Below are 21412 nucleotides of genomic sequence, written 5' to 3'. Positions count from 1 at the left end.
GCACTTAGCCATACTCGTACAGTTCACTGCACCATCTTTAGCTGAAAGTTTCCACCATTGCTGTGCAGTCAGACTCAATAAGGGGAAATATGGGAGATATGGGAGATATGGGAGATTGTACCTGGACTGTGGGTCACTCTGTGGATTATAAATCTGGTGAGGAAAACTGTACCGTGTGTAATAATGAAGAGGAAAAACAATCTGTGCAGTGTGATCCAGGAAGACTCTGGAGGACGAGGTAATTGTGTTTATGCTAAAGTGTCTGCGGTACAATTTTAAATGCATGTCAAAAGATGTTTGAAATTTTTGTTAAAATCAGATTACGTTTAGATTTCTGTAGGAAATTACTGTTTTGGTGGGCGTATTTGCGGTTGAAACCAGATGCCCTTACTGTAGACCTGAAGTGGGTGACAGGGCCTGAAACATTCGACACCTGGGAGGAGTGTAGATGTGGTCGCGCGCAGGAAACCATCTTATGAAACTAAAGCGTGCTTTGTTCATTCGGACGTTTTTAAGCCACACGTAGTCAAGACGAGCGAAGACATCAAATGAGGTTAGTTAGTGAAACTCAGTGAAAGTACAAGACCCTTACCGAGGTTTAAGGTAAGCTGGAGCTTCTCGCTTTGAATTAAAACCAGAGACTGAAACGTCTGGATTTTCATTCATATTCCTGCTTTAATATCATTTAAGTTTATCTCCGCTTCAGCTGTGCTTCTAGCGCTAATGTCTAGCACTGATGTGATGTTTTGTTACTAACGCCAATCAATGTTGTATTTCCGAGCTGCGCTCACACGGCTTCTTACCTCAGTCAGATGTCCAGTCCTCCTCGGGGTCACTGGATGCTGGTGGACAGAACAAGCGGTTATGTGGCTATAAACGAGCTGACCGGCGCTCCGCTCCATATTCTGCTCCCGAGTGTCTGATTAATGTAGATCATATCGATTACTCGGCGTGAGTGTTAAGTTGTGGTTTAGTAATGAGCTCATCACACGTGGGCTGACAAAATAATGCAGTGCTATGTGGTAGGATCGTGGAGGTTTACCGCGTCAGGTGGGTTTCTCCTCAACCTGGTACTGTATCTCCGTCCTTTATTCACCCGTTGGACATGTCTGAAAGGATTGGAGATGAATTCGGGGATCTGCGTTGTCTCATGTTTAAGTGACAGAGAGAGACAGGATGTAAAAAGAGATCTGAGTGACGGGGAGAGCTTCGCGTTGCAAACACGTGGCTCTGTGTGTGTGACACCGCCCGGAAGTTTGAAAAACAGTAAACTGTTAGCAGCGAATACATTGATATCTTGTACGAAGTATGTCAGATGTGTGTGTGTGTGTATACAAACATAATTATTGCTAAAGCTGTAGTGCATCAAGAAGAATAAACTAATAGATCACCTGAGAGTGAGACTGATCAACAAGGACAGACTTTTTTTTTTGGATCTCAGTGAAAAAAATGTATGTGTGTGCGTGTGTGTGTGTTTTTAAAGGAAATACAATATTCAGAGACACAGGAAATTGTCGTGTAGTGGTTAGCAGTGTCCAGGGTCCCGGTTTAATTTCCGGCCAGGCTTGATTCCCGTCTCTGTGTGCATGGAGTTTGTATGTTCTCCCCGTGCTTGGTGGGTTTCCTTCAGGTACTCCGGTTTCCTTCGGGTACTCCGGTTTCCTCCCATAGTCCAAAGATATCATAGCTTATGATCATAGCTTCTCAGACCACATCTCTCATACAAACTGCTTGCCTGATGCTCTAAGCTGGTTCTGAAGCAGGTAATACTCTGGCCCAGTAAGTATACAGTTATATTCCTGGATGATGGACCTTTGCATGAGCACAATTGTATCTTGAGGGTGGATTATCATCACACAAAGAAAAAAAAGGTTTAAGCAAACAAAAATGTATTCTGTGCTCAGTATATGTATTTGATTTTATGTACAGTATGTAGTATTATAATTTATGATAATGTACGCTTTATCCTCTTACATGGTCTGTCTTGTTTTTTAGATGCAGATCAACAAGACTTGTGTTGAACTTCACTATGGTGGTCGCTACATCTACTCCATACCACAGGAGTATTCCCTAGTGGGAAACGACTGTGATTACTCCTGGAAACAACTGGTGAGAAGTATTTATTTATTTATTTATTTGTTTATTTATTTAAATTTAAAAAAATCAGGCATTTCATACTACAGCTGTAAGCAAATATTGCGATGCACTGAATGCTGGGATGAACTGACACCTTTTATCTACAGGTATCATACTGTTTTACACATTATGCATGTATCCTGTTATAGGATGGGACTGACCTGGGCCATAAAAGCATTCTGAATCACAGTCGTTGTGAGGATGGGATCCAGCATGTTATAAGGTGTCTTAATCCAAGTAATGTGGTACGTACATTAAAAATAATTTCAAATTCTTTATACTTTTACGTGGATTTAAATGACGGTTTTTGATTTGTCTAAAATCTTTTTCTTTACTTTTTACAGAGCAGATTTATCTTTAACGGTATGTACGTCCACTCTGTGTGTTACACTTCTGTACAACAAGTGTGCTTAAAACAGATCAGTATATATGTTAGCAGTAAATGCATTATGGTTACATTTTCTTTGTTTGTGGGTGTGTAGTTCGCAACATCACCGCAAAAGCCCATGGTGCTGCTAACATGTATGAAGGTAAATATTTGCAAGATTACTTTTTTAAGATGCAATATGCTTTATAGTTTGAGGTGGTGTGGCATTATTTTTTTTCTGCTCATGATTTACCATTTTAAAATAATCCCAAAATGGAAAGCCTAAAAAAGGGTGAATAATATAAACTAAAAGTAAAGAAAATAGCAGAGTGTGTACAGTTATTGGCTGTGTAGTTGAAAACAGGGCAGTAGAGAGGGATGAGCAAAATAAAACATGACATTGGTTACAGTAGAGCTGTATAGGGGGATATTGGTGGCCCAGTGCTAGTTTCTCACCTGCCATGCAGAAGGCCCGGGGGTTAACTGCAACCCAATGCCCAAACCCCAGTCACTGGATGCAGTGCCCGTCCCAAGCCTGGATAAAATGGAATGGTTGTGTCAGGAAGGGCATCTGACATAAAACCTGTGCCTGTTGTGTCTGGATCGGATGGTCCATTGCGGCGACCCAGCAGCTGAAAGACTAATAACCACAACTAGCTGTGTGATTAAATTGATTATGGAATTTACTTGAATTTGGTCTTTTCAATTAATTGAATCAGTGATTCAGCTTAGATGACTTGTGCTTCGTCTCTTCCACTTTTTCTCCTTTAGCAAATACCACCACAGTGTCACCCGACTCGGCTCAGTGTGAGTATATAGTCTGTGTTCTGTTTTTAAGGTTAAATATTGAATTATATCTTCATATTTGGCGTTTATATACAGAGACATATAGATAGAGGCACTAATAGGATAAGTTAGCAGTTAAATTAAAATGTAAAGTAGGATTTACCAGAGATTATAGTTTTTATTTTGTATTATTTGTTTATTATTAATTTATTTTTTTTATTAAAGCTCATACAAGTACCATCATCATCATCGTAGTCCTGCTTGGCTTTGTTCTGATTGTGGTCCTGATTGGAGCCTGGCGCTTCATAAAACAAAGGTAAATATACATTTTGTTAATTTTTTCACTAAACCATTATTATGTTTTTATAAATCTGGATTTGAGTGGGTGGGAAAATTATAAAAGATTTTTCCGCAACCGTTTAATTTTTTATTATGTTCTGTTTTTTTTTTTTATAATTTTCATTTTCTTAATGATTGTTCATTGGTTGATATAAAGTTAAAAAATTTAATTGTTTGAATTTTTTGTTTTGTGTATTCTGTTTTCGTTAGCTACCGGTTTTTGTCAGGGTTGGTGGGAGCTCTCTATACCTCTCATCTTTCAGCTACTTTCTGTATGGTTGCAATCTTAAGCCCCTCAGACAAGAAGAAAAAAAAAGTTTTGTGTGTGTAAGAACCCACCAGATGTAAGGGGCAAGATGAGATCTGTGTAAAAGAAAGAACTCCCCCAAACACTAATTTTGCTTAATGTACCTTTTAGATACTAAATTGTTTTTCTGGGGGGAAAAAAAACAATTTGCACCAAATTTCAGATTTGTGAAAAAAAAGCTAAAAGCGTAGCAAGAATAATGTATAACTATGGTAGAAAATATGGTATAGTGATTATTCCATGACATTTATTATACTTTAAAACTATTGGGCTGCATCAAGCACTGAAAACAATGAAGGACATTTTAAATTACTGGAATCAAGTTAAGAACAGTTCAACACATTTTTAAAACCTTCAAGGATTGTTCTGAACTTTTAACTTCGTGGAAGAAATGTGGTCAGAGAAGAGAAATCATAAAAAGAGATCACTTGCATGTTTAGTAAAGATGTAACCAGAATGAAATTAAATGAAATCATCATAATGAAAGTAAAAGCATCTTCATGAGCACAATGTGATGAGAATTCACAGGATTGGGACTAAACAGTTGTGTGGCCAAAAAAAAAACACTTATCAAAAAAAAAAAATTTTAATAAAGATTGGACTTTTCGAGCAATGGAAAGCTGGATTCCAGATTGATCTAATTCCAGAGCGGTGGGAAGTGCATGAAACGATGCACCCATCATGCATAGTGTCCACTCTACAAGCCTCTGGGAGCAGTTTTATGATCTGGGGTTGATCAGTTACTCAGGTCTAGACAAAAATAGAAAGGAGTGAGTGTGACAAAGTTACCAGAAGAACTCATACAGTATTCTCCAGCATGGTCAGTAAAACCTAACAGAAGAACTCTGTAGCTGATCTGAATGTACCTGAAAACATCACAACATATTGAAGTTTGTTGTTGTTGTTGTTGTCATGTGAGGGTATTTAATTATTTACAGAAGTTGAGCAGCGCACATGCAAAAAAAAAAGCTAATGTTGTATCTACAGTAACATATAAAAAATAAATAGATGTTAGTTCATATGGGATTTTATATTTTATGCTAAATGCTTCTTTATTTCGCATTATAACAAGCACGTCAATTTGTTGTACATACTGACTGGAGCTAAATAAAATAATTATTTCTTTATTAGAAAGAGATCAAGGGCGAGCAATAGGAATGATGTGGTGTGAAGGAAGCTCTTCCACGTCGAGCCACTGTCGATACAAAGTAAGAACCTTAAGTGCTGTACATTTAGGTAAACAGGACTGATGGAATGAATATTGCTGGATGTCTAGATTATCTGATAGATAAATACTGATTATGTAATTTTTAGTATTATGTCATTTTTAATATTAGAAGGAACTATGTATGGATATTAGATCAAATTAAATAAATTATTTAACTAATAATATTTATGTATTTGTTTTGTCAGTGATGAGTCCTGAGTCCATGAGGATGATGTTTAGAAGTTCCGTCCCTTCTTCTGCACTTTATAAATCTTTCTGCACTTACATGTTTTTTTCTGCCTTTTAAATATTGAATAGATTGTAGTTGCAGAATTTTAACCAGAAATGCCGATCTTTCAATTGTCAAAGGACATGCAATATTTTTTCACACTTTGCAGCAGTATTTGATGCCCCAATTTGAAGAACCATTGTTAAATGTGCTATATAAAATAAATTGAATTGAGTATTTTGGTGGAAACCATTACGAAGGCAATACTTGACATAGCATAACATTTACTATGCCATCAACTTGTAAAACATTATGATCCACACATTAACACTTCTAGTCTATAACACTTTTAATATTTTTCAACTTTTTTTTAAACACTGCACATCATTCTGCACTTTCATGATCTGCTTTTTTTCCACATGTCTGTGGTCTATGCGCCTTCCTCTGTCTGAGTGCTGCTTGTTTCTTCTGAGTTCAGGCTACTTTATCATGTCCCATTCATTTAAAATTGTCACCAGGTGGAAGGTTTGGCTTTGGCCAGTCTGACGAAGTAAAATAAAATTTCATAAACCAAAGTATTCTTGTTGGAGTCCTTTGTTCCACCACTTGTGTCAGTCAAACGTATTCCATCTCTAACCCCATTAAGTAACAGTTTCTGCCAATTGAAGTGAAAATGTATATAAAATAAATACTGTATATTAAAAGTGAAATATTTATTATCATTAATGATGATGATAATAATAATAATAATAATAATATGCATTTTATTTATATAGGTATTAGATACATTTCAAAATAGTATGACAAAAAGAAGGCAATGCCTGTCTGTTTTTTGTGTGTTTTGTATGACACTTAAACTTTGATCAGTGTCTGTTTTACAGAAGAAATTACTAATATTTGACTAAATATAACCATATAAAATAATGAATTTTTGTCCTTCAAAATACAAAATGTACTTTCACTCACAATTAAAACAAGTACAGATTAATGTCCATGTGTTGGTTAAAGTATATCTGTTTTTTTTTTTTTTATCTGTCTACTAACTCACATGTACTGTATGTGTATTATTGAATTGGAGGGAAAAACTCCTCACTTTTTCCACATTTTGTTATGTCACAGCCTTATTCTAAAATTAATTACGTTAAATTAAAAAAATTAAGCACGTGTACATACAGTAAGTATTCACAGCCTTTGCAAAATTGCAGAAACAGGATGCTCAGGGGAAACAGGATTCATCAAGCTCAATTTTGCAAAGGCTGTGAATACTTATGTATATGTGCTTTCTCAATTCTTTTTTCATAAATTTGAAAAAATCTCAAGTAAACTTTTTTTCATGTTGTCATTATGGGGTGTTGTGTGTAGAATTCTGAAAAAAAGAAGAATTTAATCCATTTTAGAATAAGACTGTGACATAACAAAATGTGGAAAAAGTGATGCGCTGTGAATACTTTCCGGATGCACTGTATATGTTGGCTGTTTTATTGGTGTAGTTCACTGCTCTAATATCAAAGCTAGCAAACCAACATAAGTCAACATATTATAATCCAGAACAGCTAATATTAACCCAATTTTTGCAAAAATACTTGCAAAAATGATAACACCACAATTAAACATTTAGCATTATTTAATAGCACTCTACTTTCTGCTTTGATTTAGACTGTGTCAGTTTAAGTTATAGCTCACCAGCAATTACAGAATTGATCCCTAATATGGATGGTTACTAAACCCAGTGCCCAAGTAAGTGACTGTATGTGCTGCACATGATCAGGGTCCAATATCTCCACTGCACACAGATTTATACTCCAGTTTTCACAAGATGGTGTCCCCCCTTTTTAACCAAATAGGCCTGAAATTTCTAACCGAATATACACAGAAATACTGATTATAAGATTAGTTTATGATTAACTTGTAGCTAAACTTATTGATTTGATTTGCCAAATCCCATCCCTTTGTCTGTAGAGTATAAAGCTGTTTAATTTTTCCTTGTGTTGTATATTGTGTGTTAAATTCTTGATGTTTTATCAGTGTCACTTTCTAAACACATTAAAATCACTGTTATGTAAGTTACAGTATCTGTCTGGTTATCTTTATAACATTGTATGATCAAAGCTTAGTAAATACAAATTATTATTATAGCTTCTACAGTATAATTAATTTAAAGAAATGTATATAGCATAATAAACAGCTTAAAATATTAATATAACTTTATATTAAGTGAGAAATTGATTGTCACATTTGCTATTGTAGCATCCCAATCATCCAACATTTAATTATAGTTCATTACTTTAAACATTTCTCACACCAACTAGTTAATGCTAATAACCCATATAAGTTCTTTCCCCCACCTCCAGTATGTTCGATAAAATATGTGAGATATCCAACAATGTAATATAAAACAGGTTTTGTGTTAAATGATTTTGTGTATTTTACCCATGATTTGCCAGGGTAAGCTGTGATGTAGGCTAGATGTACACTATTAATGTCTTCCTGTAGGTTAGATGAAGGTTACAGCATTAGATGCTGCTTGCGATATTTATTGTAATATTTTACTATTGAGCAAGCGCCCGCCTGCAGGCCCCGTGATGGATTAGCACCTGTTCCAGAGTGTACCATGTACATAAATGAGTGAGTAAGAGAGGTGTAATAAATTTACTTGTGAATGATCTTGATCAGTTTTCAGATGGAAACAAAAAACCAAATGTATGCTCCTGGGATTTGCATAAAAAATAGAAAGGAGCGAGAGTGACAAAGTTACCAGAAGAACTCATATTCTCCAGCATACTCAGTAAAACCTAACAGCTCTTTTCTTATAAAACTGCATTTTAAGCAATGAGTTTTCACTCAAGTATTGACTGTTTATTGACTGTTTATATCACTGCTTCTGTCTTTATACAGATACAGCTAATGAAGAATTGTTTGTCATACATATATTTTTAACTGTTAATAACACTGTAATCTAAATGTACTTAGAGATGATGTGCCTTAATACAGTTTTATACTTTTACGCTCTTTTAATTCAATGAAAACGTGTGTGTTTATGCTCTTGGTAACGGGAAACATTTTTAAGAATTTGAGTTAACAAGGGCCAGATTGTGATGGCTAGAGGACTGGGCAAGAGCAAGTCTGAAACTGCAGCTCTTGTGAGATGTTCCTGCAGTGGTCAGGACATACCAAAAGAAATCCAAGGAAAGAAAACCGGTGAACTGGCGGCAGGTCATTCATTACTCAAATGGGCAAATGGGGGGGACCTACTTGATATTAGGCAGGTGACGATTGTTTTCTTTGCTTTTCCCCAAGTTCAAAATGGAGACCAGTCAATGATGAGCAGAAATGGCTGAGGTGCAGTTATTAACCAGCAGATGGCGTCAGGAGCATGGTTTAAAAGGTTTCTGTCCTTGAGGCGAAAAACGTTTCTGTTCAGGAAGAAAACCCTCTCTCAGTCTGCCTTTCACAGGACCGCTGGATTTTATGAGTTGAGCGTTTTTAAACAAAGAAAAGTGAGTAACATTTTATTGTACTTTTAGTCAGACACTAATTAATTACTCTTGAGTGGATCAGTATCATATGGATTCAACTTAAATAAATAAATAAATAAATCTGTCACCGTGATTAATTCATTAACTGAAGTGTTTATTGATTATTTATTTTCAAAAACAGCTTTATTCTGTCTAAAGACGCAGAAATCATTGTTATTTAAATTCATCATATTCAAATCAAATTGTATTTAATTGGGATTTATACATATTTCCTCACATATTTCAATCTTAATTCCATATCTATCTATCTATCTATCTATCTATCTATCTATCTATCTATCTATCTATCTAAGTTTGTGTAAAGCTGCTTTGCGACAATAACTATTGTTAAAGGCGTTATATAGATACAATTTTATTTTAATGGAGGTCAAGTTAAAATGCTTCAAAGTATAAACCGAGCCACATTCTCAGAGCCTGCGCCTCTTTTTTTTTTTTTTTGTTAACTTGACATGTAGGCGGGACCTTGCAACTTCATCATAACAGAAAGGAAGGACGAAGAATCAGTGTGAAATAAGTCATTCAAGAAGCATCGCGTGGCCCTGATTACATTTTATATATATTTTTTTAATTACAATTGACCATTTAAACCAAAAAACAAAACAAAAAAAAAAACGTGAGTACAAGTTTTATATATACGTACTTAAAAGAGTAAATTGAAATATAATTTTTTTTTTACATATTTAATAAACATACTGTATATGAGCAGGTTATGGTTTTACACTGCTGGTTTAAATACATGAGACAGTTTATATAGATAACAAATATATAATAGTAATAATAGTTTATAATAGTAATAAACTCTGTAATTTAATACACATTATCTGTGTGTGTTGTTCCTCTGTGTTTCTGTCAGATCTGTATTTTACCCATGATTGTACTTACACTCTATGTAGAGCTCATATATGACCATGATTTGTTTGGCTCTAGCTGTTGGTATTCTCATTCCTGAAAAAAAAAAAACGGCTTTATGATGCAATGTTCACATGCCTTCTCAGATTGTTTTTTTTTTTCCTGAAGGATAACATCCTAGTCTAGTACAGTACGTAAGTGCGGCTTTGATAGGCTGATTCCTCAACCACGTCACTCTCAGCAACAGTTCTGTCGGTTCCACCCATCCCCCATTCGGTTCACAACGCCATCTTTGCATATAGCTTTTCGTTTTCGGTGTGCAGTCAGAATAAAAAAATGGAATTATGGGAGATGGTACCAGGACTGTGTGTCACTCTGTGGATTATAAATCTTGTGAGGAAAACTGTACCGTGTGTAATAATGAAGAGGAAAAACCAACTGTGCAGTGTGATCCAGGAAAACTCTGGAGGACGAGGTGATTAGTTATTTGACATTAAAATCGTACGCTTTTGACTTTTTTTAGTGTATATTAAAATATAAAAAAGACAGATTCGTTTTTAAATAGTTTAGATTTCTATAGGGAATATCTTGGTTTAGTTTATATTGTCGTTACACTTGAAACTCGAGACATTTGTGAACACTGGGCGGAGTCTGGCGGAGAATAGTCAGGACGTTACAGTCGTGATCACTCTCACCATTTTAACGACATACACGCCGATAAAGTCACGGTATAGCTTTTTCTATCCACATTCAGTAGTACAACATACTGTGAACCGAAATAACGCCCCATGGTGTTACTTTAAAACATCACAATACTACATAACACTACACATAATACATTTTTTTAAAGTTAATAAACCTCGGAGAAAATACTGCTAAGTTTCAAGGTAAGCCTGCTCACCTTTTCTTTTTCTTTTTTTTTTTAATTAAATTAAATTAAATTAAATTAAATTAAAATTTATAAATTAAAAAAAACGTTAGTAACAATAAGTGCAAATGAAATCATAACTAACTTCTGCGCCATTACCCCGGTGAAAAGGTTTACCGTACGTAATTTGATAGCGTAAATTGATAGACTCTGCTATCGATTTTTGCTACGGTAGCATTTTTTGACAAGGCAGCAAAAATCGACAGAACATCGGTCCTGAACTGCGCTGCTCGTCTGCTTATAGCTGAGGCGTAACATTTAAACAACTAATTAATGCTTCGGTTGATTGATTTATGTAAAACACTCCAGTAAAGTCCGTTTTTCAGCTTTTGCCGCCCCTCTGCATTCAACAGGAACGTTTGGAACGAATATTGAGTCTGGTGATATGTTCACCTATTTGCCTTAAATGTACTTCAAAGAGGAACTGTCATGGTTCGATATGTTTGAAGTCGATATAAACAAAGTTTGTCCAGTTAGAGATACCGTAGGTATGTCTCTATTAAAAAAAAAAAAAAAAGCATACGGGCTCGTACAACTTTAGCGATGAATGACTGCAATTATATATAGATATATCTATTAAAACTACATTCTTTATTTATTTCAAGTAAACCTTGTGCACTGTATCTGTGAGTGTTTTTTCGGTGTCCGAAATGTTTCTAATGTGATGTTTAAAGTACGGTAGAAGGGCCTGCTAGCATAGCATGTTAGCATAATAATAATAATAATAATAAACACGGACTGTAATTAGGTTTACACAACACGTTTAAGTTGTGATATAATGATTCATCATCTGATTGACTTGACTTGGGAGAAATGTCTTGCTTCACATGTAGCATGCAGTTATTGTACATTTAACCGTACAATACACGCAGTTCTGCCAGGTCACGTGGGGGTGGGGTACGATCATCCAGTCTCTGCTTCAACTGGTCCCAGACGTGCTCTATGGGGTTCAGGTCAGGGGACATTGATGGCCATACCATATCAGGCACTCCAACTACCTGAAGTCGAGCTGTGATAATTCTGCCATGATGTGGAGGAGCATTATCATAAATCAACAGAAACTTGGGGGTGTGCTGGCAGAATTGGGGGATGATGATGGGTTCTATGACGTCTCTGAGGTAAGAACGTGCAGTGACTGAGCCATCTACAAAAACTAAATCTGTTTTGCGCTGACTGGTGATGCCTGCCCAGACTGTTGCACCTCCTCCACCAAAGCAAACCCTGGGGACCATGTTGACCTCAGCGTATCGCTCACCTCACCTTCTCTGTGTAAGGTGACCCGACATTCATCAGTGAACAGGACGGTAGACTACTGCTGCATTGTCCAGGTCACATGGTCTTGTGCCCACTGCAAACATTCACGGCTGTGTCTTGGTGTCAGTGGAGTCACCAGCAACGGTCGTCTGACATTCAAGCCAAAGTGGTGGGGTCGGTTGCGAATGGTTTGTCTGGAAACCCTAGTACCCCTCGCATCTCGTAAACGGGCCTGCAGCTGTGTGGCAGTTGCATAACGATGTCTGAGTGCCTGTTTACTGAGTGCCCGTGACCAGGTCTTTAGACACTATATATATATATATATATATATAGTAATAATAATAACAGTGATCAGTGTGTGATATCATGTGGTGTGGTCACTCGCTTCCCCTCACATGGTGGCAGGTGTGTGTGTTCGAGGGAGGCAGTTGAAGTTGGGGATGATTTTATTGAATTTGGTGAAGAATTCAGTGTGAATGTGATGATATTTCGGACATTCAGTGAGGAAGTGCAGATCTATCTCTATTTTATTGAGCATGCACCGCTGGCACAGTCTCTTCCCTCGGGGCAGACGGGTCAGTCTGTGTCGCCCTCTCTCTACGGCCAGACGCTGCTCGCTGAGTCTGTACTTCGTCAGGGTGTTTCTTAGCTTTGGGTCAGTCACCGTGCTCAGATAGTCTGCCACGCTGTACTGTACTGATTCAGATATTTTGAGCCTCTCGCTGTCCCCCAGGAGTCCGACACTTTACAGATTGTTGCAGTGGGTCCTTCTCCTAAGACGGTTTTAATTTACTGTATTCGTGGGCAATGTTTCTGTCTGTCTCTTTCTTTTCGAAATAGTATCAATGTGTGTGTCCATCTGTATATAAACTTAAGGTTAAAGCAATGTATGTATAAATCAAAACAATTATATATACAGTATGTGTGTATAAATCCTGTTTACAGAGTTGTGCCATGGAGAACATCACTACTGTATCCTGCACAAACATTTCTGCTGGCGGTCATTTCACCTACGTGTTGGTGCCTTTTCTGGTGACTGTTTTACAAGGCGACAAGGACTGTGAACAAGCCTGGTACAATGAGGTAAGACCAAATGTGTTTACTCTTAGCAGCTTAGCAGCGATTAGAGCTGGACAGTGTAATGGTGTAGTATTGCTATAATGATGCATATTAATCAATTATTTTGTTAAACATCAAACAAACTCTCTAAAATCTGGAACATCTGGGAAAAGATTTTATAGACATTAAATACATGTAATCACTTAGAATACAAGAACTCAACAATTACCTTAAAAAAAAAATTAAACCAAAATGTTTTGTATTGAGCCGCATATACACTATATGGACAAAAGTATTTGGCCAAACCTGTTAATTATTGAATTCAGATGTTTTAATCAATCAGGCGCCTAATCCCCAGTGAAGGGCAATCCTAATGTTTCAATATACCAAGACATCTTGAGCAATGCCACGTTTCCAACTTTGTGGCAACAGTTTGCTGAAGGCCCTTTTCTATTCCAACATGACTGAGCCCCAGTGCACAAAGCAAGGACTATAAAGACATGGTTTGATGAGTTCAGTGTGGACGTTTGGGGAAATACTTTTTCCCATATAATGTATCTCTGTTATATCATTCTTCATGATTGTTATTTCCAAAACAATCTTAACAAACAATTCACTGTGCTTGAAGCTGTGATAAGGACCAGTTTCTTGGTAGTTTGATGAGAAGCAGTGGAAAAAGAAGATAAAAATACATTTCTCATTTATTTAAGAGTAACACACACTGATGTACAGAGACATAGACATCATGGTCATCCTTTTTAATTATCAGAGGCACATTAGATACTGTTATATGCTGAAGCCATCAGTCTGGGTTTCTCTCCTCTTTTTTAGGCAAAGGAGTTTTTATCAGATGGACAGGTTAGGAATCGGACCGGGCTGGTTGTTGATGTCACCAGTGAAAACATCACGCTTTCTAAATGCATCAAGCTTTACTCTCTTGTGACGTGTCATGGATCAGGCCACAAGGTTTGTATTTTTATGCCATATGCTTAAAAATGTATTCTATTTGAAGTGATTTAATAATTATTACTGTTTTCCCTTGCAGTTTCAACACATTTACCAAGGTATGTACTCTGTGTGTGTGTGTGTGTGTGTGTATATGTGTGTGTGTGTGTTTATGATTAGTATTTCTGTGCTTTCAGTTTAATTTCTAAAGCACCATCTTCTATAAAGGAGCCAAAATAAACTTACACTTACTCAAATTTAACACAATGCACATAGTATGATATGCTGCAAAATGCTTATACAACTGCCCGTGAATGTAAAAAGATTTAAGAAACATGATTTAAGATGCGAGAAATTAATTGCCCTGTAGAGTATAATTAAGTTAAAAACAGAATATACTAATAGAAGCTGTGTGTGTGTGTGTGTGTGTGTGTATACACTACCGTTCAAGAGTTTTAGAACACTTGGAATTTTCTTTGTTTTTGTTTAGTGATTTATTTTCTACATTCTACAACAATACTGGGGATTTCAAAAGTATAAAATAACACATATGGAATTAGGTAATTACGTAACAACAAGAAAACCAACAGTTAGTTGTTATTTTAAGACACAGAGGTCAGCCTTTCTGTAATAGTTCTTGCAAGAACAGTATTGTCAAGTGCATTCGCAAAATCCGTCAAGCACCATAATGAAACTGGCTCTCATGAAGGCCGTCCCAGGAGGGCGAGACCAAAACCTACCTCTGCCGCAGACGAGAAGTTCATTTAGAGTTATCAGCCTGAAAAATGACCAATTAACAAAAAAGCACCTCAGATTAGAGGCGTTATGAAGTCTTTACAGAGCAGAAGTAGCAGAAACATCTCACCATTAACTGTTCAAAGGAGATTAATGCATTTTTTGGACGCCTTCAGCATTCCTTTACAATGTAGAAAGAAATAAAAATCAGGAACGATCATGGAGTTAGAAAGTGTTCTAAAACTTTTGAACGGTAGTGTATTTTTTATATATATATATATATATATATATATATATATATATATATATATAAAATGGTCATGATACCAACAGTAGCGTCTCTCTCCCAGGGCTTTTGGGCAGCAACTCAAGTTGTGCTCCCTTGAGCCCTTACCCAGGCATAGTGGGCATGCTGGAGTATTTGCAAGGCCCCAGGAGAAGAGGGAACTTGGGAGCCCTCCAGAGATGCATACCTAATAACTTGCCAGAACAGGCATTTTCCACCCCTGCCTGGACCTTCTTTTGCTAAACAATGGCCCACATAATTAGCCAGCCCAATAATTGGCCAACCTCTAATGTAGATGGCAGAGTAATTGCCACAGTTTTGTGCATTAAGCAACACAAGTAAACTAGTAAACCTTTTTGTATTAATGGCACCAAAAAACACACATTAATTGTTTGTGTTTTGTTTCCTTTCTCAAGTGATCAATGATTTCTCAAGCCAAGGAGATGTGGAGAGGCAAAGTAAGTAGTTTGTGTAATGTTTCTATTTCTCATTTAAGATAAACTCTATATTAGGATTTACAGAAGAATTTTTCATTGTTTTCTTTGTTTAACAGAAAATACCACCTCCATCACAAGAGTTTCTGGAGTCAAAATTGAAGTGGTGATTGTAGTCCTGATTGTAGTTCCGATTTTAGTCTTGATTGCAATCTGTTACTTCCTTAACCAAAGGTAATTCTGCATCACTCTCAAGACTGAAACTGGAATAGTTTAATTTGCCATCTGATCACGTTAACATCAGATGAATAGATTTAGTTGATAATAATGAAGTAATTTTGTTCTCCTTTGTGGTTATGGATTAAAAGGAGGATAGGGGGAGTCTGCCAAAGATTGATGCAGGGCAATCGTACAGATAAGAGTTATAGGTGAGTTTATTCAAACTCTATTGATATTTCAAACTCTCAGATATTTATACACTATGGCTGCTTTCACACCCAATGCTTTGTTTCTTTATAAAAATAAAAAAAAATCTTAGATATAAATGTAAAATAAATTTCTGCATGCAACCGTACACATAAAAAAAAATTTTTTTTGCTATTCATATGATCTGAAGAGAAACAAGAGTAAATAGCTTACTCTATCCCCCGTATTGTCTATACTGCTTTATCCTGTATACAGGGTCACAGGGGGCCTGGAGCCTATCTAAGAGTCTTGGGGCACAAGGCAGGGTACACTCTGGATGGGGTGCCAATCCGTGGCAGCACACACATACACACGATAATTCACTATGGGAAATTTGGAAATGCCAGTTAGCCTAATCTGCATGCCTTTGTACTGTGGGAGGAAAGGAAGGAAATCCACCAAACATGAGGAGAACATGCAGACTCAATGCACACAGAGGCGGGAATCGAACCCGGATCCTAGAGGTGCAAGGCAACAGGGTCATTAGGGTCATTATTAGTTTATAGAAGTAGGGAAGTAGCATACACAGACATAAGGTTTTGCTTTGATTATGTCCAAGGCATTGCTTTTAACAAGCTTATGCAAGATCACAACATTTATTTCTATCCAGAGTCACCTTTTTTTTTTCCAAAATGGTGTATTGATAATAGGAGAGTCGGACCACTGCATAAAGCCTTCTCCAGCACATCCCAAAGATTCTCAATGAGGTTGAGGTCTGAACTCTGTTGTGGCCAATTCATGTGGGAAAATCATGTATTATCTGATTATACTGCCAGCGTCATCTTGGGATATGCCCATGCCATCAGGAAAGAAAAAATTAGTTGATGGAATATCCTGGTCATTCAGTATATTCAGTCACCTGACCTTATTTTTTGGGCACATAACATTGCTGAACCTACAAAAACTACAAGACTGTAATCTATGGTTGCTTCTGTCGCCCCTTTTCCTACCCTGATTGTTTTTTGATGCAGGCCATCATTAGTAAAATTGTAACATCTTTGCCTTGACCACAGAATATGTCTTCTGACATGGTCAGTTAAGAAATGGAAACCATATGAATAACTGCAACATTTATCTAATGGAAGGCTCTTAACTTTATACTTAGTTAAATCCAGGTGTTGATTTATTTTTATTTTTTTTACCATGTGTTTAAACAGATAAGCAGATACCCCCACAAAAATGCTAATCTTTTATGTTACTGTAGTTAGAAAGAATACATTAGTTTATGTGATATATATATATATACTAAACAAAAATATAAACGCAACACTTTTGTTTTTGCTCCCATTTTTAATGAGATGAACTCAAAGATCTGAAACGTTTTCTACATAAACAAAATAACCATATCTCTTAAATATTGTTTACAAATCTGTCAAAATCCGTTACGATGAAGAACTGGAGTCAAGTCGAGACCCCAATGAGGACGACGAGCATGCAGATAAGCTTCCCTGAGACTGTTTCTGACAGTTTGTGCAGAAATCCTTTGGTTATGCACTCCGATTATTTCAGCAGCTGTCCGAGTGGCTGGTCTCAGACGATCATGGAGGTGAACATGCTGGATGTGGAGGACCTGGGCTGGTGTGGTTACACGTGGTCTGCGGTTGTGAGGCCGGTTGGATGTACTGCCAAATCCTCTGAAACACCTTTGGAGACGGCTTATGGTAGAGAAATGAACATTCAATTTACGAGCAACAGCTCTGGTGGACATTCCTGCTGTCAGCACGCCAATTGCACGCTCCCTCAAAACTTGCGACATCTGTGGCATTGTGCTGTGTGATTCAACTGAACCTTTCAAAGTGGCCTTTTACAGGTGGCCAGTCTAAGGCACACCTGTGCAATAATCATGCTGTCTAATCAGCACCTTGATATGGCACACCTGTGAGGTGGGATGGATTATCTCGGCGAAGGAGAAGTGGAGAAGTGCTCACTATCACAGATTTCGACAGATTTGTGAACAATATTTGAAAGATATGGTTATTTAGTGTATGTAGAAAATGTTTCAGATCTTTGAGTTCATCTCATAAAAAATGGGAGCAAAAACAAAAGTGTTGCGTTTATATTTTTGTTCAGTGTATATATATATATCATGCCTGAAATTACTTCATGATTTTTCTTTACAATAATAATGTTGTGTTTTATGGTTAATGTTTATTAATTTAACTTAATGAGCATAAGTACATCAAATTATACACATTGCCTGGCACTAAATTACATAATTTTTGTTTATTAGCGAGGACCTGGATGATGTGAAGGCTAATGGTTATGTGAATGGTGGTGGTGTGAATGAAGCTCTTCTACTCCAAGCCAGCGTCGGTACAGTGTAAGAGTCAAACCTTAACTGCTGTACATAGATAAACAGGACTGGTCGAATGAATATTGCTGAATAGATGTGTTGTGAAAATGTGATGGATCATTATTGTCACATAATTATTTAATTTGAAAGAATAACGTATAGGTTTAATTTAATAAATTATTAAATTCATAATATTCCTTTGCTTTGTTTTGTCAGTGATGATGCCTAGACTTGGAGAGCAGCTGAGGATTATGGTTCAGCTTCAAAAGCTCCATCAACTCTGCTTCTGACTTTTTTACAACTGCACTTTTCTACATCTTTATGCACTTTTTCTTAGGGTTTCTGGACTTTTTTCCACTTTTCTGCAATTTCACTAGACACTTTTGCTATAACTAAAACATTTTTTAAATATTAGATGGATTTGGCTGTTTTATTCAGGTTTTTTAGCCAAAAGTGCCAAATTTTCAATTGTAAAAAGACATGCAATTATATTTTTATGCAGCGATATTTGATTCCCTAATTTAAATGACCATTGTTAAACGCGCTATATAAAGAAAAACCTGAATTAAGTTGAATTGAGTATTTGAGTGGAAAGCATTTCAGTTGAGTATTTTTATACCATCAACTTGTTAAACACTATGTTTCATGCATTAACAGCCAAAGAAATCATGAGCCAATTATATTTTAAAACACTCAAAACATTTTCATTGTTTTAAAACATTGCACATCATTCTGCAGTTTTATTCTTTGTCTCTTCTCTGCATGTGTTCTGGGCTTTTACATCTTTGAGTGCTGCTGTCTTTTTCCGGGTTCAGCTTACTCGGTCATCTCCCGCTGTCTGCTTACATCATTAACGTGCGAAATAAAGAGCACATAGATGAACACGTACACAATGAAAACATGACAAAACAACACCGCAACGATCAATGGGAGGCACTGGCTTCAAAGTTCAAGTATTGTTGCAAATGGTCTGAATACTTTAGGATATTTTGTTTATCCTTTTTTTTTTAATAAAAACTTTGTAAAATATTGATTTCACTTCATCATTATGGGATACTGAGTGTAGATTAATGAGAAAAAAAGACTAGAATCAGACGCCACATAAAATGTACGTATAGCCATAACATTTTCTGCCATTTTAAAGAAAAAAGTATGCATTTTTAAGTACTATGACAAAAGCAACTTATTGTTATTATTATTGTTTGCATTACACTTAAAATCCAATTAGTTGTGTCACCTAGAAATTGACACAAAGCATGTCTGAGGTGTGTTTGGGAACACAGTCAGGGTGTGATTAGAAAGAACTGAGCACACTCTTGTGAAAAACCTGCCACCAGTCCCTCTTTTGTAAACAGCTTACACTAACAAAATGAGTGGATTGTAAAAGAGCACTTCTTCATTCAGATGTGTATCTTACCACAGATTCCAGAGTCCGATAAAGATGGAAAACTACTTTACTATATTTATTTGTCTGTTTGCTTACTTACTAGTTAAAATACATTGTGTTAAATTTAAATACTGATTACTGTTACCAGTATAATTTCACCTGGTACATTACATTAGTTACTTGTACATTAATGTAATGAAAATTATGGATCATGTTAAATAACTAGCAAATAGCTCAGTCAAGGTGCCACTACAATTTATTATTCATTAATTAATTACACTTTATATGCTGCTTTGACATGGTCAATGTATTGTTTTAAGTTAAAGCTCAGGTGACACACGTAACCCAACACCAACAATTACAGTACAGCATACATCACTAATATGGGTGGGTACTAATATGACCCAGTGTTGAAGTAAGTGACTGTAAGTGCTGCACATGATCAGGGTCCAATGTCTCTACTGTACAAAGATTCACATTCTAGTTTTCACAAGATTATAATAGTTATTTCAGCCAAAAAAATTTCAAGATTTCATTATTTTTTAAAAATACTTTCAGAATATCATTAGATCAGTATAGTTGTGGCTAACTTGTAGCTCACGGCATGATCTGATTTGTTGGATCTTTCATTCCTTTGTCACTTTGTAGACTCTAAAGCTGATCTTTTTCTGTCCATTGTGTATTATATTTGATGTTTCCTAATTGTCTGGTGTTCTTTATAAATCTTTATATTGAAGAAAAGCTTTATATATATAAGTATATTGTCAGATTTCTCCAATTTATTAATTACAGCTTCTATGTTTTATTTAAAGAAATGTATATAGCCTAATATATAGCATAAAATGTTAAGGCTTTTTAAATTAATTAATTACATATTAAATAATATTTTATATTATTTAAATATTCAGTGAGAAATCGATGGCCATGAGTGTTGCTAGCATTTCAATCATCCAATATTTAATTATAGTTCACTGTTTTAAACATTTCTTATATCCACTCAGGTGTGAAGGTTAATAATTTTTTCTTTCACCTTTAGTACAGTATTCAGATAAGTACATGCTATATTCAACACTTTTTTAGAAAACAGCTTTTGTGTTTGATGAGTTTTCCTGGATAAGCTTTGATGTGTTTGTAGGGTAGATGTACAGCATTAAGGATGTTCTGATGATGTTGAATGAGTACAGCATTAGACATATGTGCATTTGCTACTTAGGATATTTATTATAATAACCTGCGATGTGTGTATCAGGACAAAAACTCAGGGACTGTAATTGCAGTTGAAACCAAGTATTTACATACACTTACATTTTTTTAAAGCACAAATACTTTTATTCTTTACTGTCTGACATTAAATCAGAGTAAACTTTTTTCTGTTTTAAGTCAATAAATATTAACTTTTTTTTTGCATTTGTTAAATGTCAGAATCGAGCGAGGAAGAATTTTAAGAGTTGGGTTTTTTTTGGTTTTGTTTTTTAAACAAAAAAACCTGATTACACTTTTATTATGCTTTGATTAACTAACTTTTGTAGTGTAGTGTAGTGTATGTAACTATTATATAGATTCACCTTTTGAAAAATGTTGATCGACTCATTCATTCACCAATTTATTTATGTTCATTAACAACTTTATTATGTCTAGAGAAACATATGTTTTCAGAAATAAAGAACAACTTTAAATCCGTATGATATAAGTGAAAATCGACAAACTGTATGTTTTTAATCTTTATTCAGGGTATTTATGAAATGTGAGATGCTATCCTATAATTGACGTGCTAAGTGGTGCAGTATATGTACAGTAGGTGGTGCTCTACAGTCACTGTTTAGTGCTATTTATCCAGCCTGCGCGCGGTCAGAAATCCCCGGGGTAACGC

At 35.9% G+C, this 21412-nt stretch overlaps 1 protein-coding gene across 5 annotated transcripts; it reads left to right on the top strand.

The window, feature by feature from the left end:
* Positions 1–5: 5 nt before the first annotated feature.
* On the top strand, positions 6–20208 carry LOC128515780 (uncharacterized). Of its 5 annotated transcripts, none has more exons than XM_053489941.1 (9): positions 6–238; positions 12884–13021; positions 13829–13963; positions 14043–14061; positions 15380–15421; positions 15517–15631; positions 15766–15825; positions 18093–18182; positions 18372–20207. In XM_053489941.1, the coding sequence occupies exons 2-9, from the start codon at positions 12893–12895 to the stop codon at positions 18382–18384; spliced, it is 603 nt and encodes a 200-aa protein (XP_053345916.1). In that variant the 5' UTR covers positions 6–238; positions 12884–12892; the 3' UTR covers positions 18385–20207. The 5 variants fall into 5 exon arrangements, with proteins under 5 accessions (XP_053345916.1, XP_053345919.1, XP_053345921.1 ...); XM_053489944.1 differs by lacking the exons at positions 12884–13021; positions 13829–13963; positions 14043–14061; ... (3 more) ...; positions 18093–18182; positions 18372–20207 and adding exons at positions 1996–2109; positions 2286–2381; positions 2481–2499; ... (3 more) ...; positions 5067–5143; positions 5349–5985; XM_053489946.1 differs by lacking the exons at positions 6–238; positions 12884–13021; positions 13829–13963; ... (4 more) ...; positions 18093–18182; positions 18372–20207 and adding exons at positions 253–553; positions 1996–2109; positions 2286–2381; ... (4 more) ...; positions 5067–5143; positions 5349–5986.
* The last annotated feature ends 1204 nt before the right edge of the window (positions 20209–21412 follow it).

The sequence above is a fragment of the Clarias gariepinus genome, chromosome 28, assembly GCF_024256425.1.
Source record: "Clarias gariepinus isolate MV-2021 ecotype Netherlands chromosome 28, CGAR_prim_01v2, whole genome shotgun sequence".
Classification (NCBI taxonomy): domain Eukaryota; kingdom Metazoa; phylum Chordata; class Actinopteri; order Siluriformes; family Clariidae; genus Clarias; species Clarias gariepinus.
This window is presented reverse-complemented; position numbering and strand designations above follow the sequence as displayed.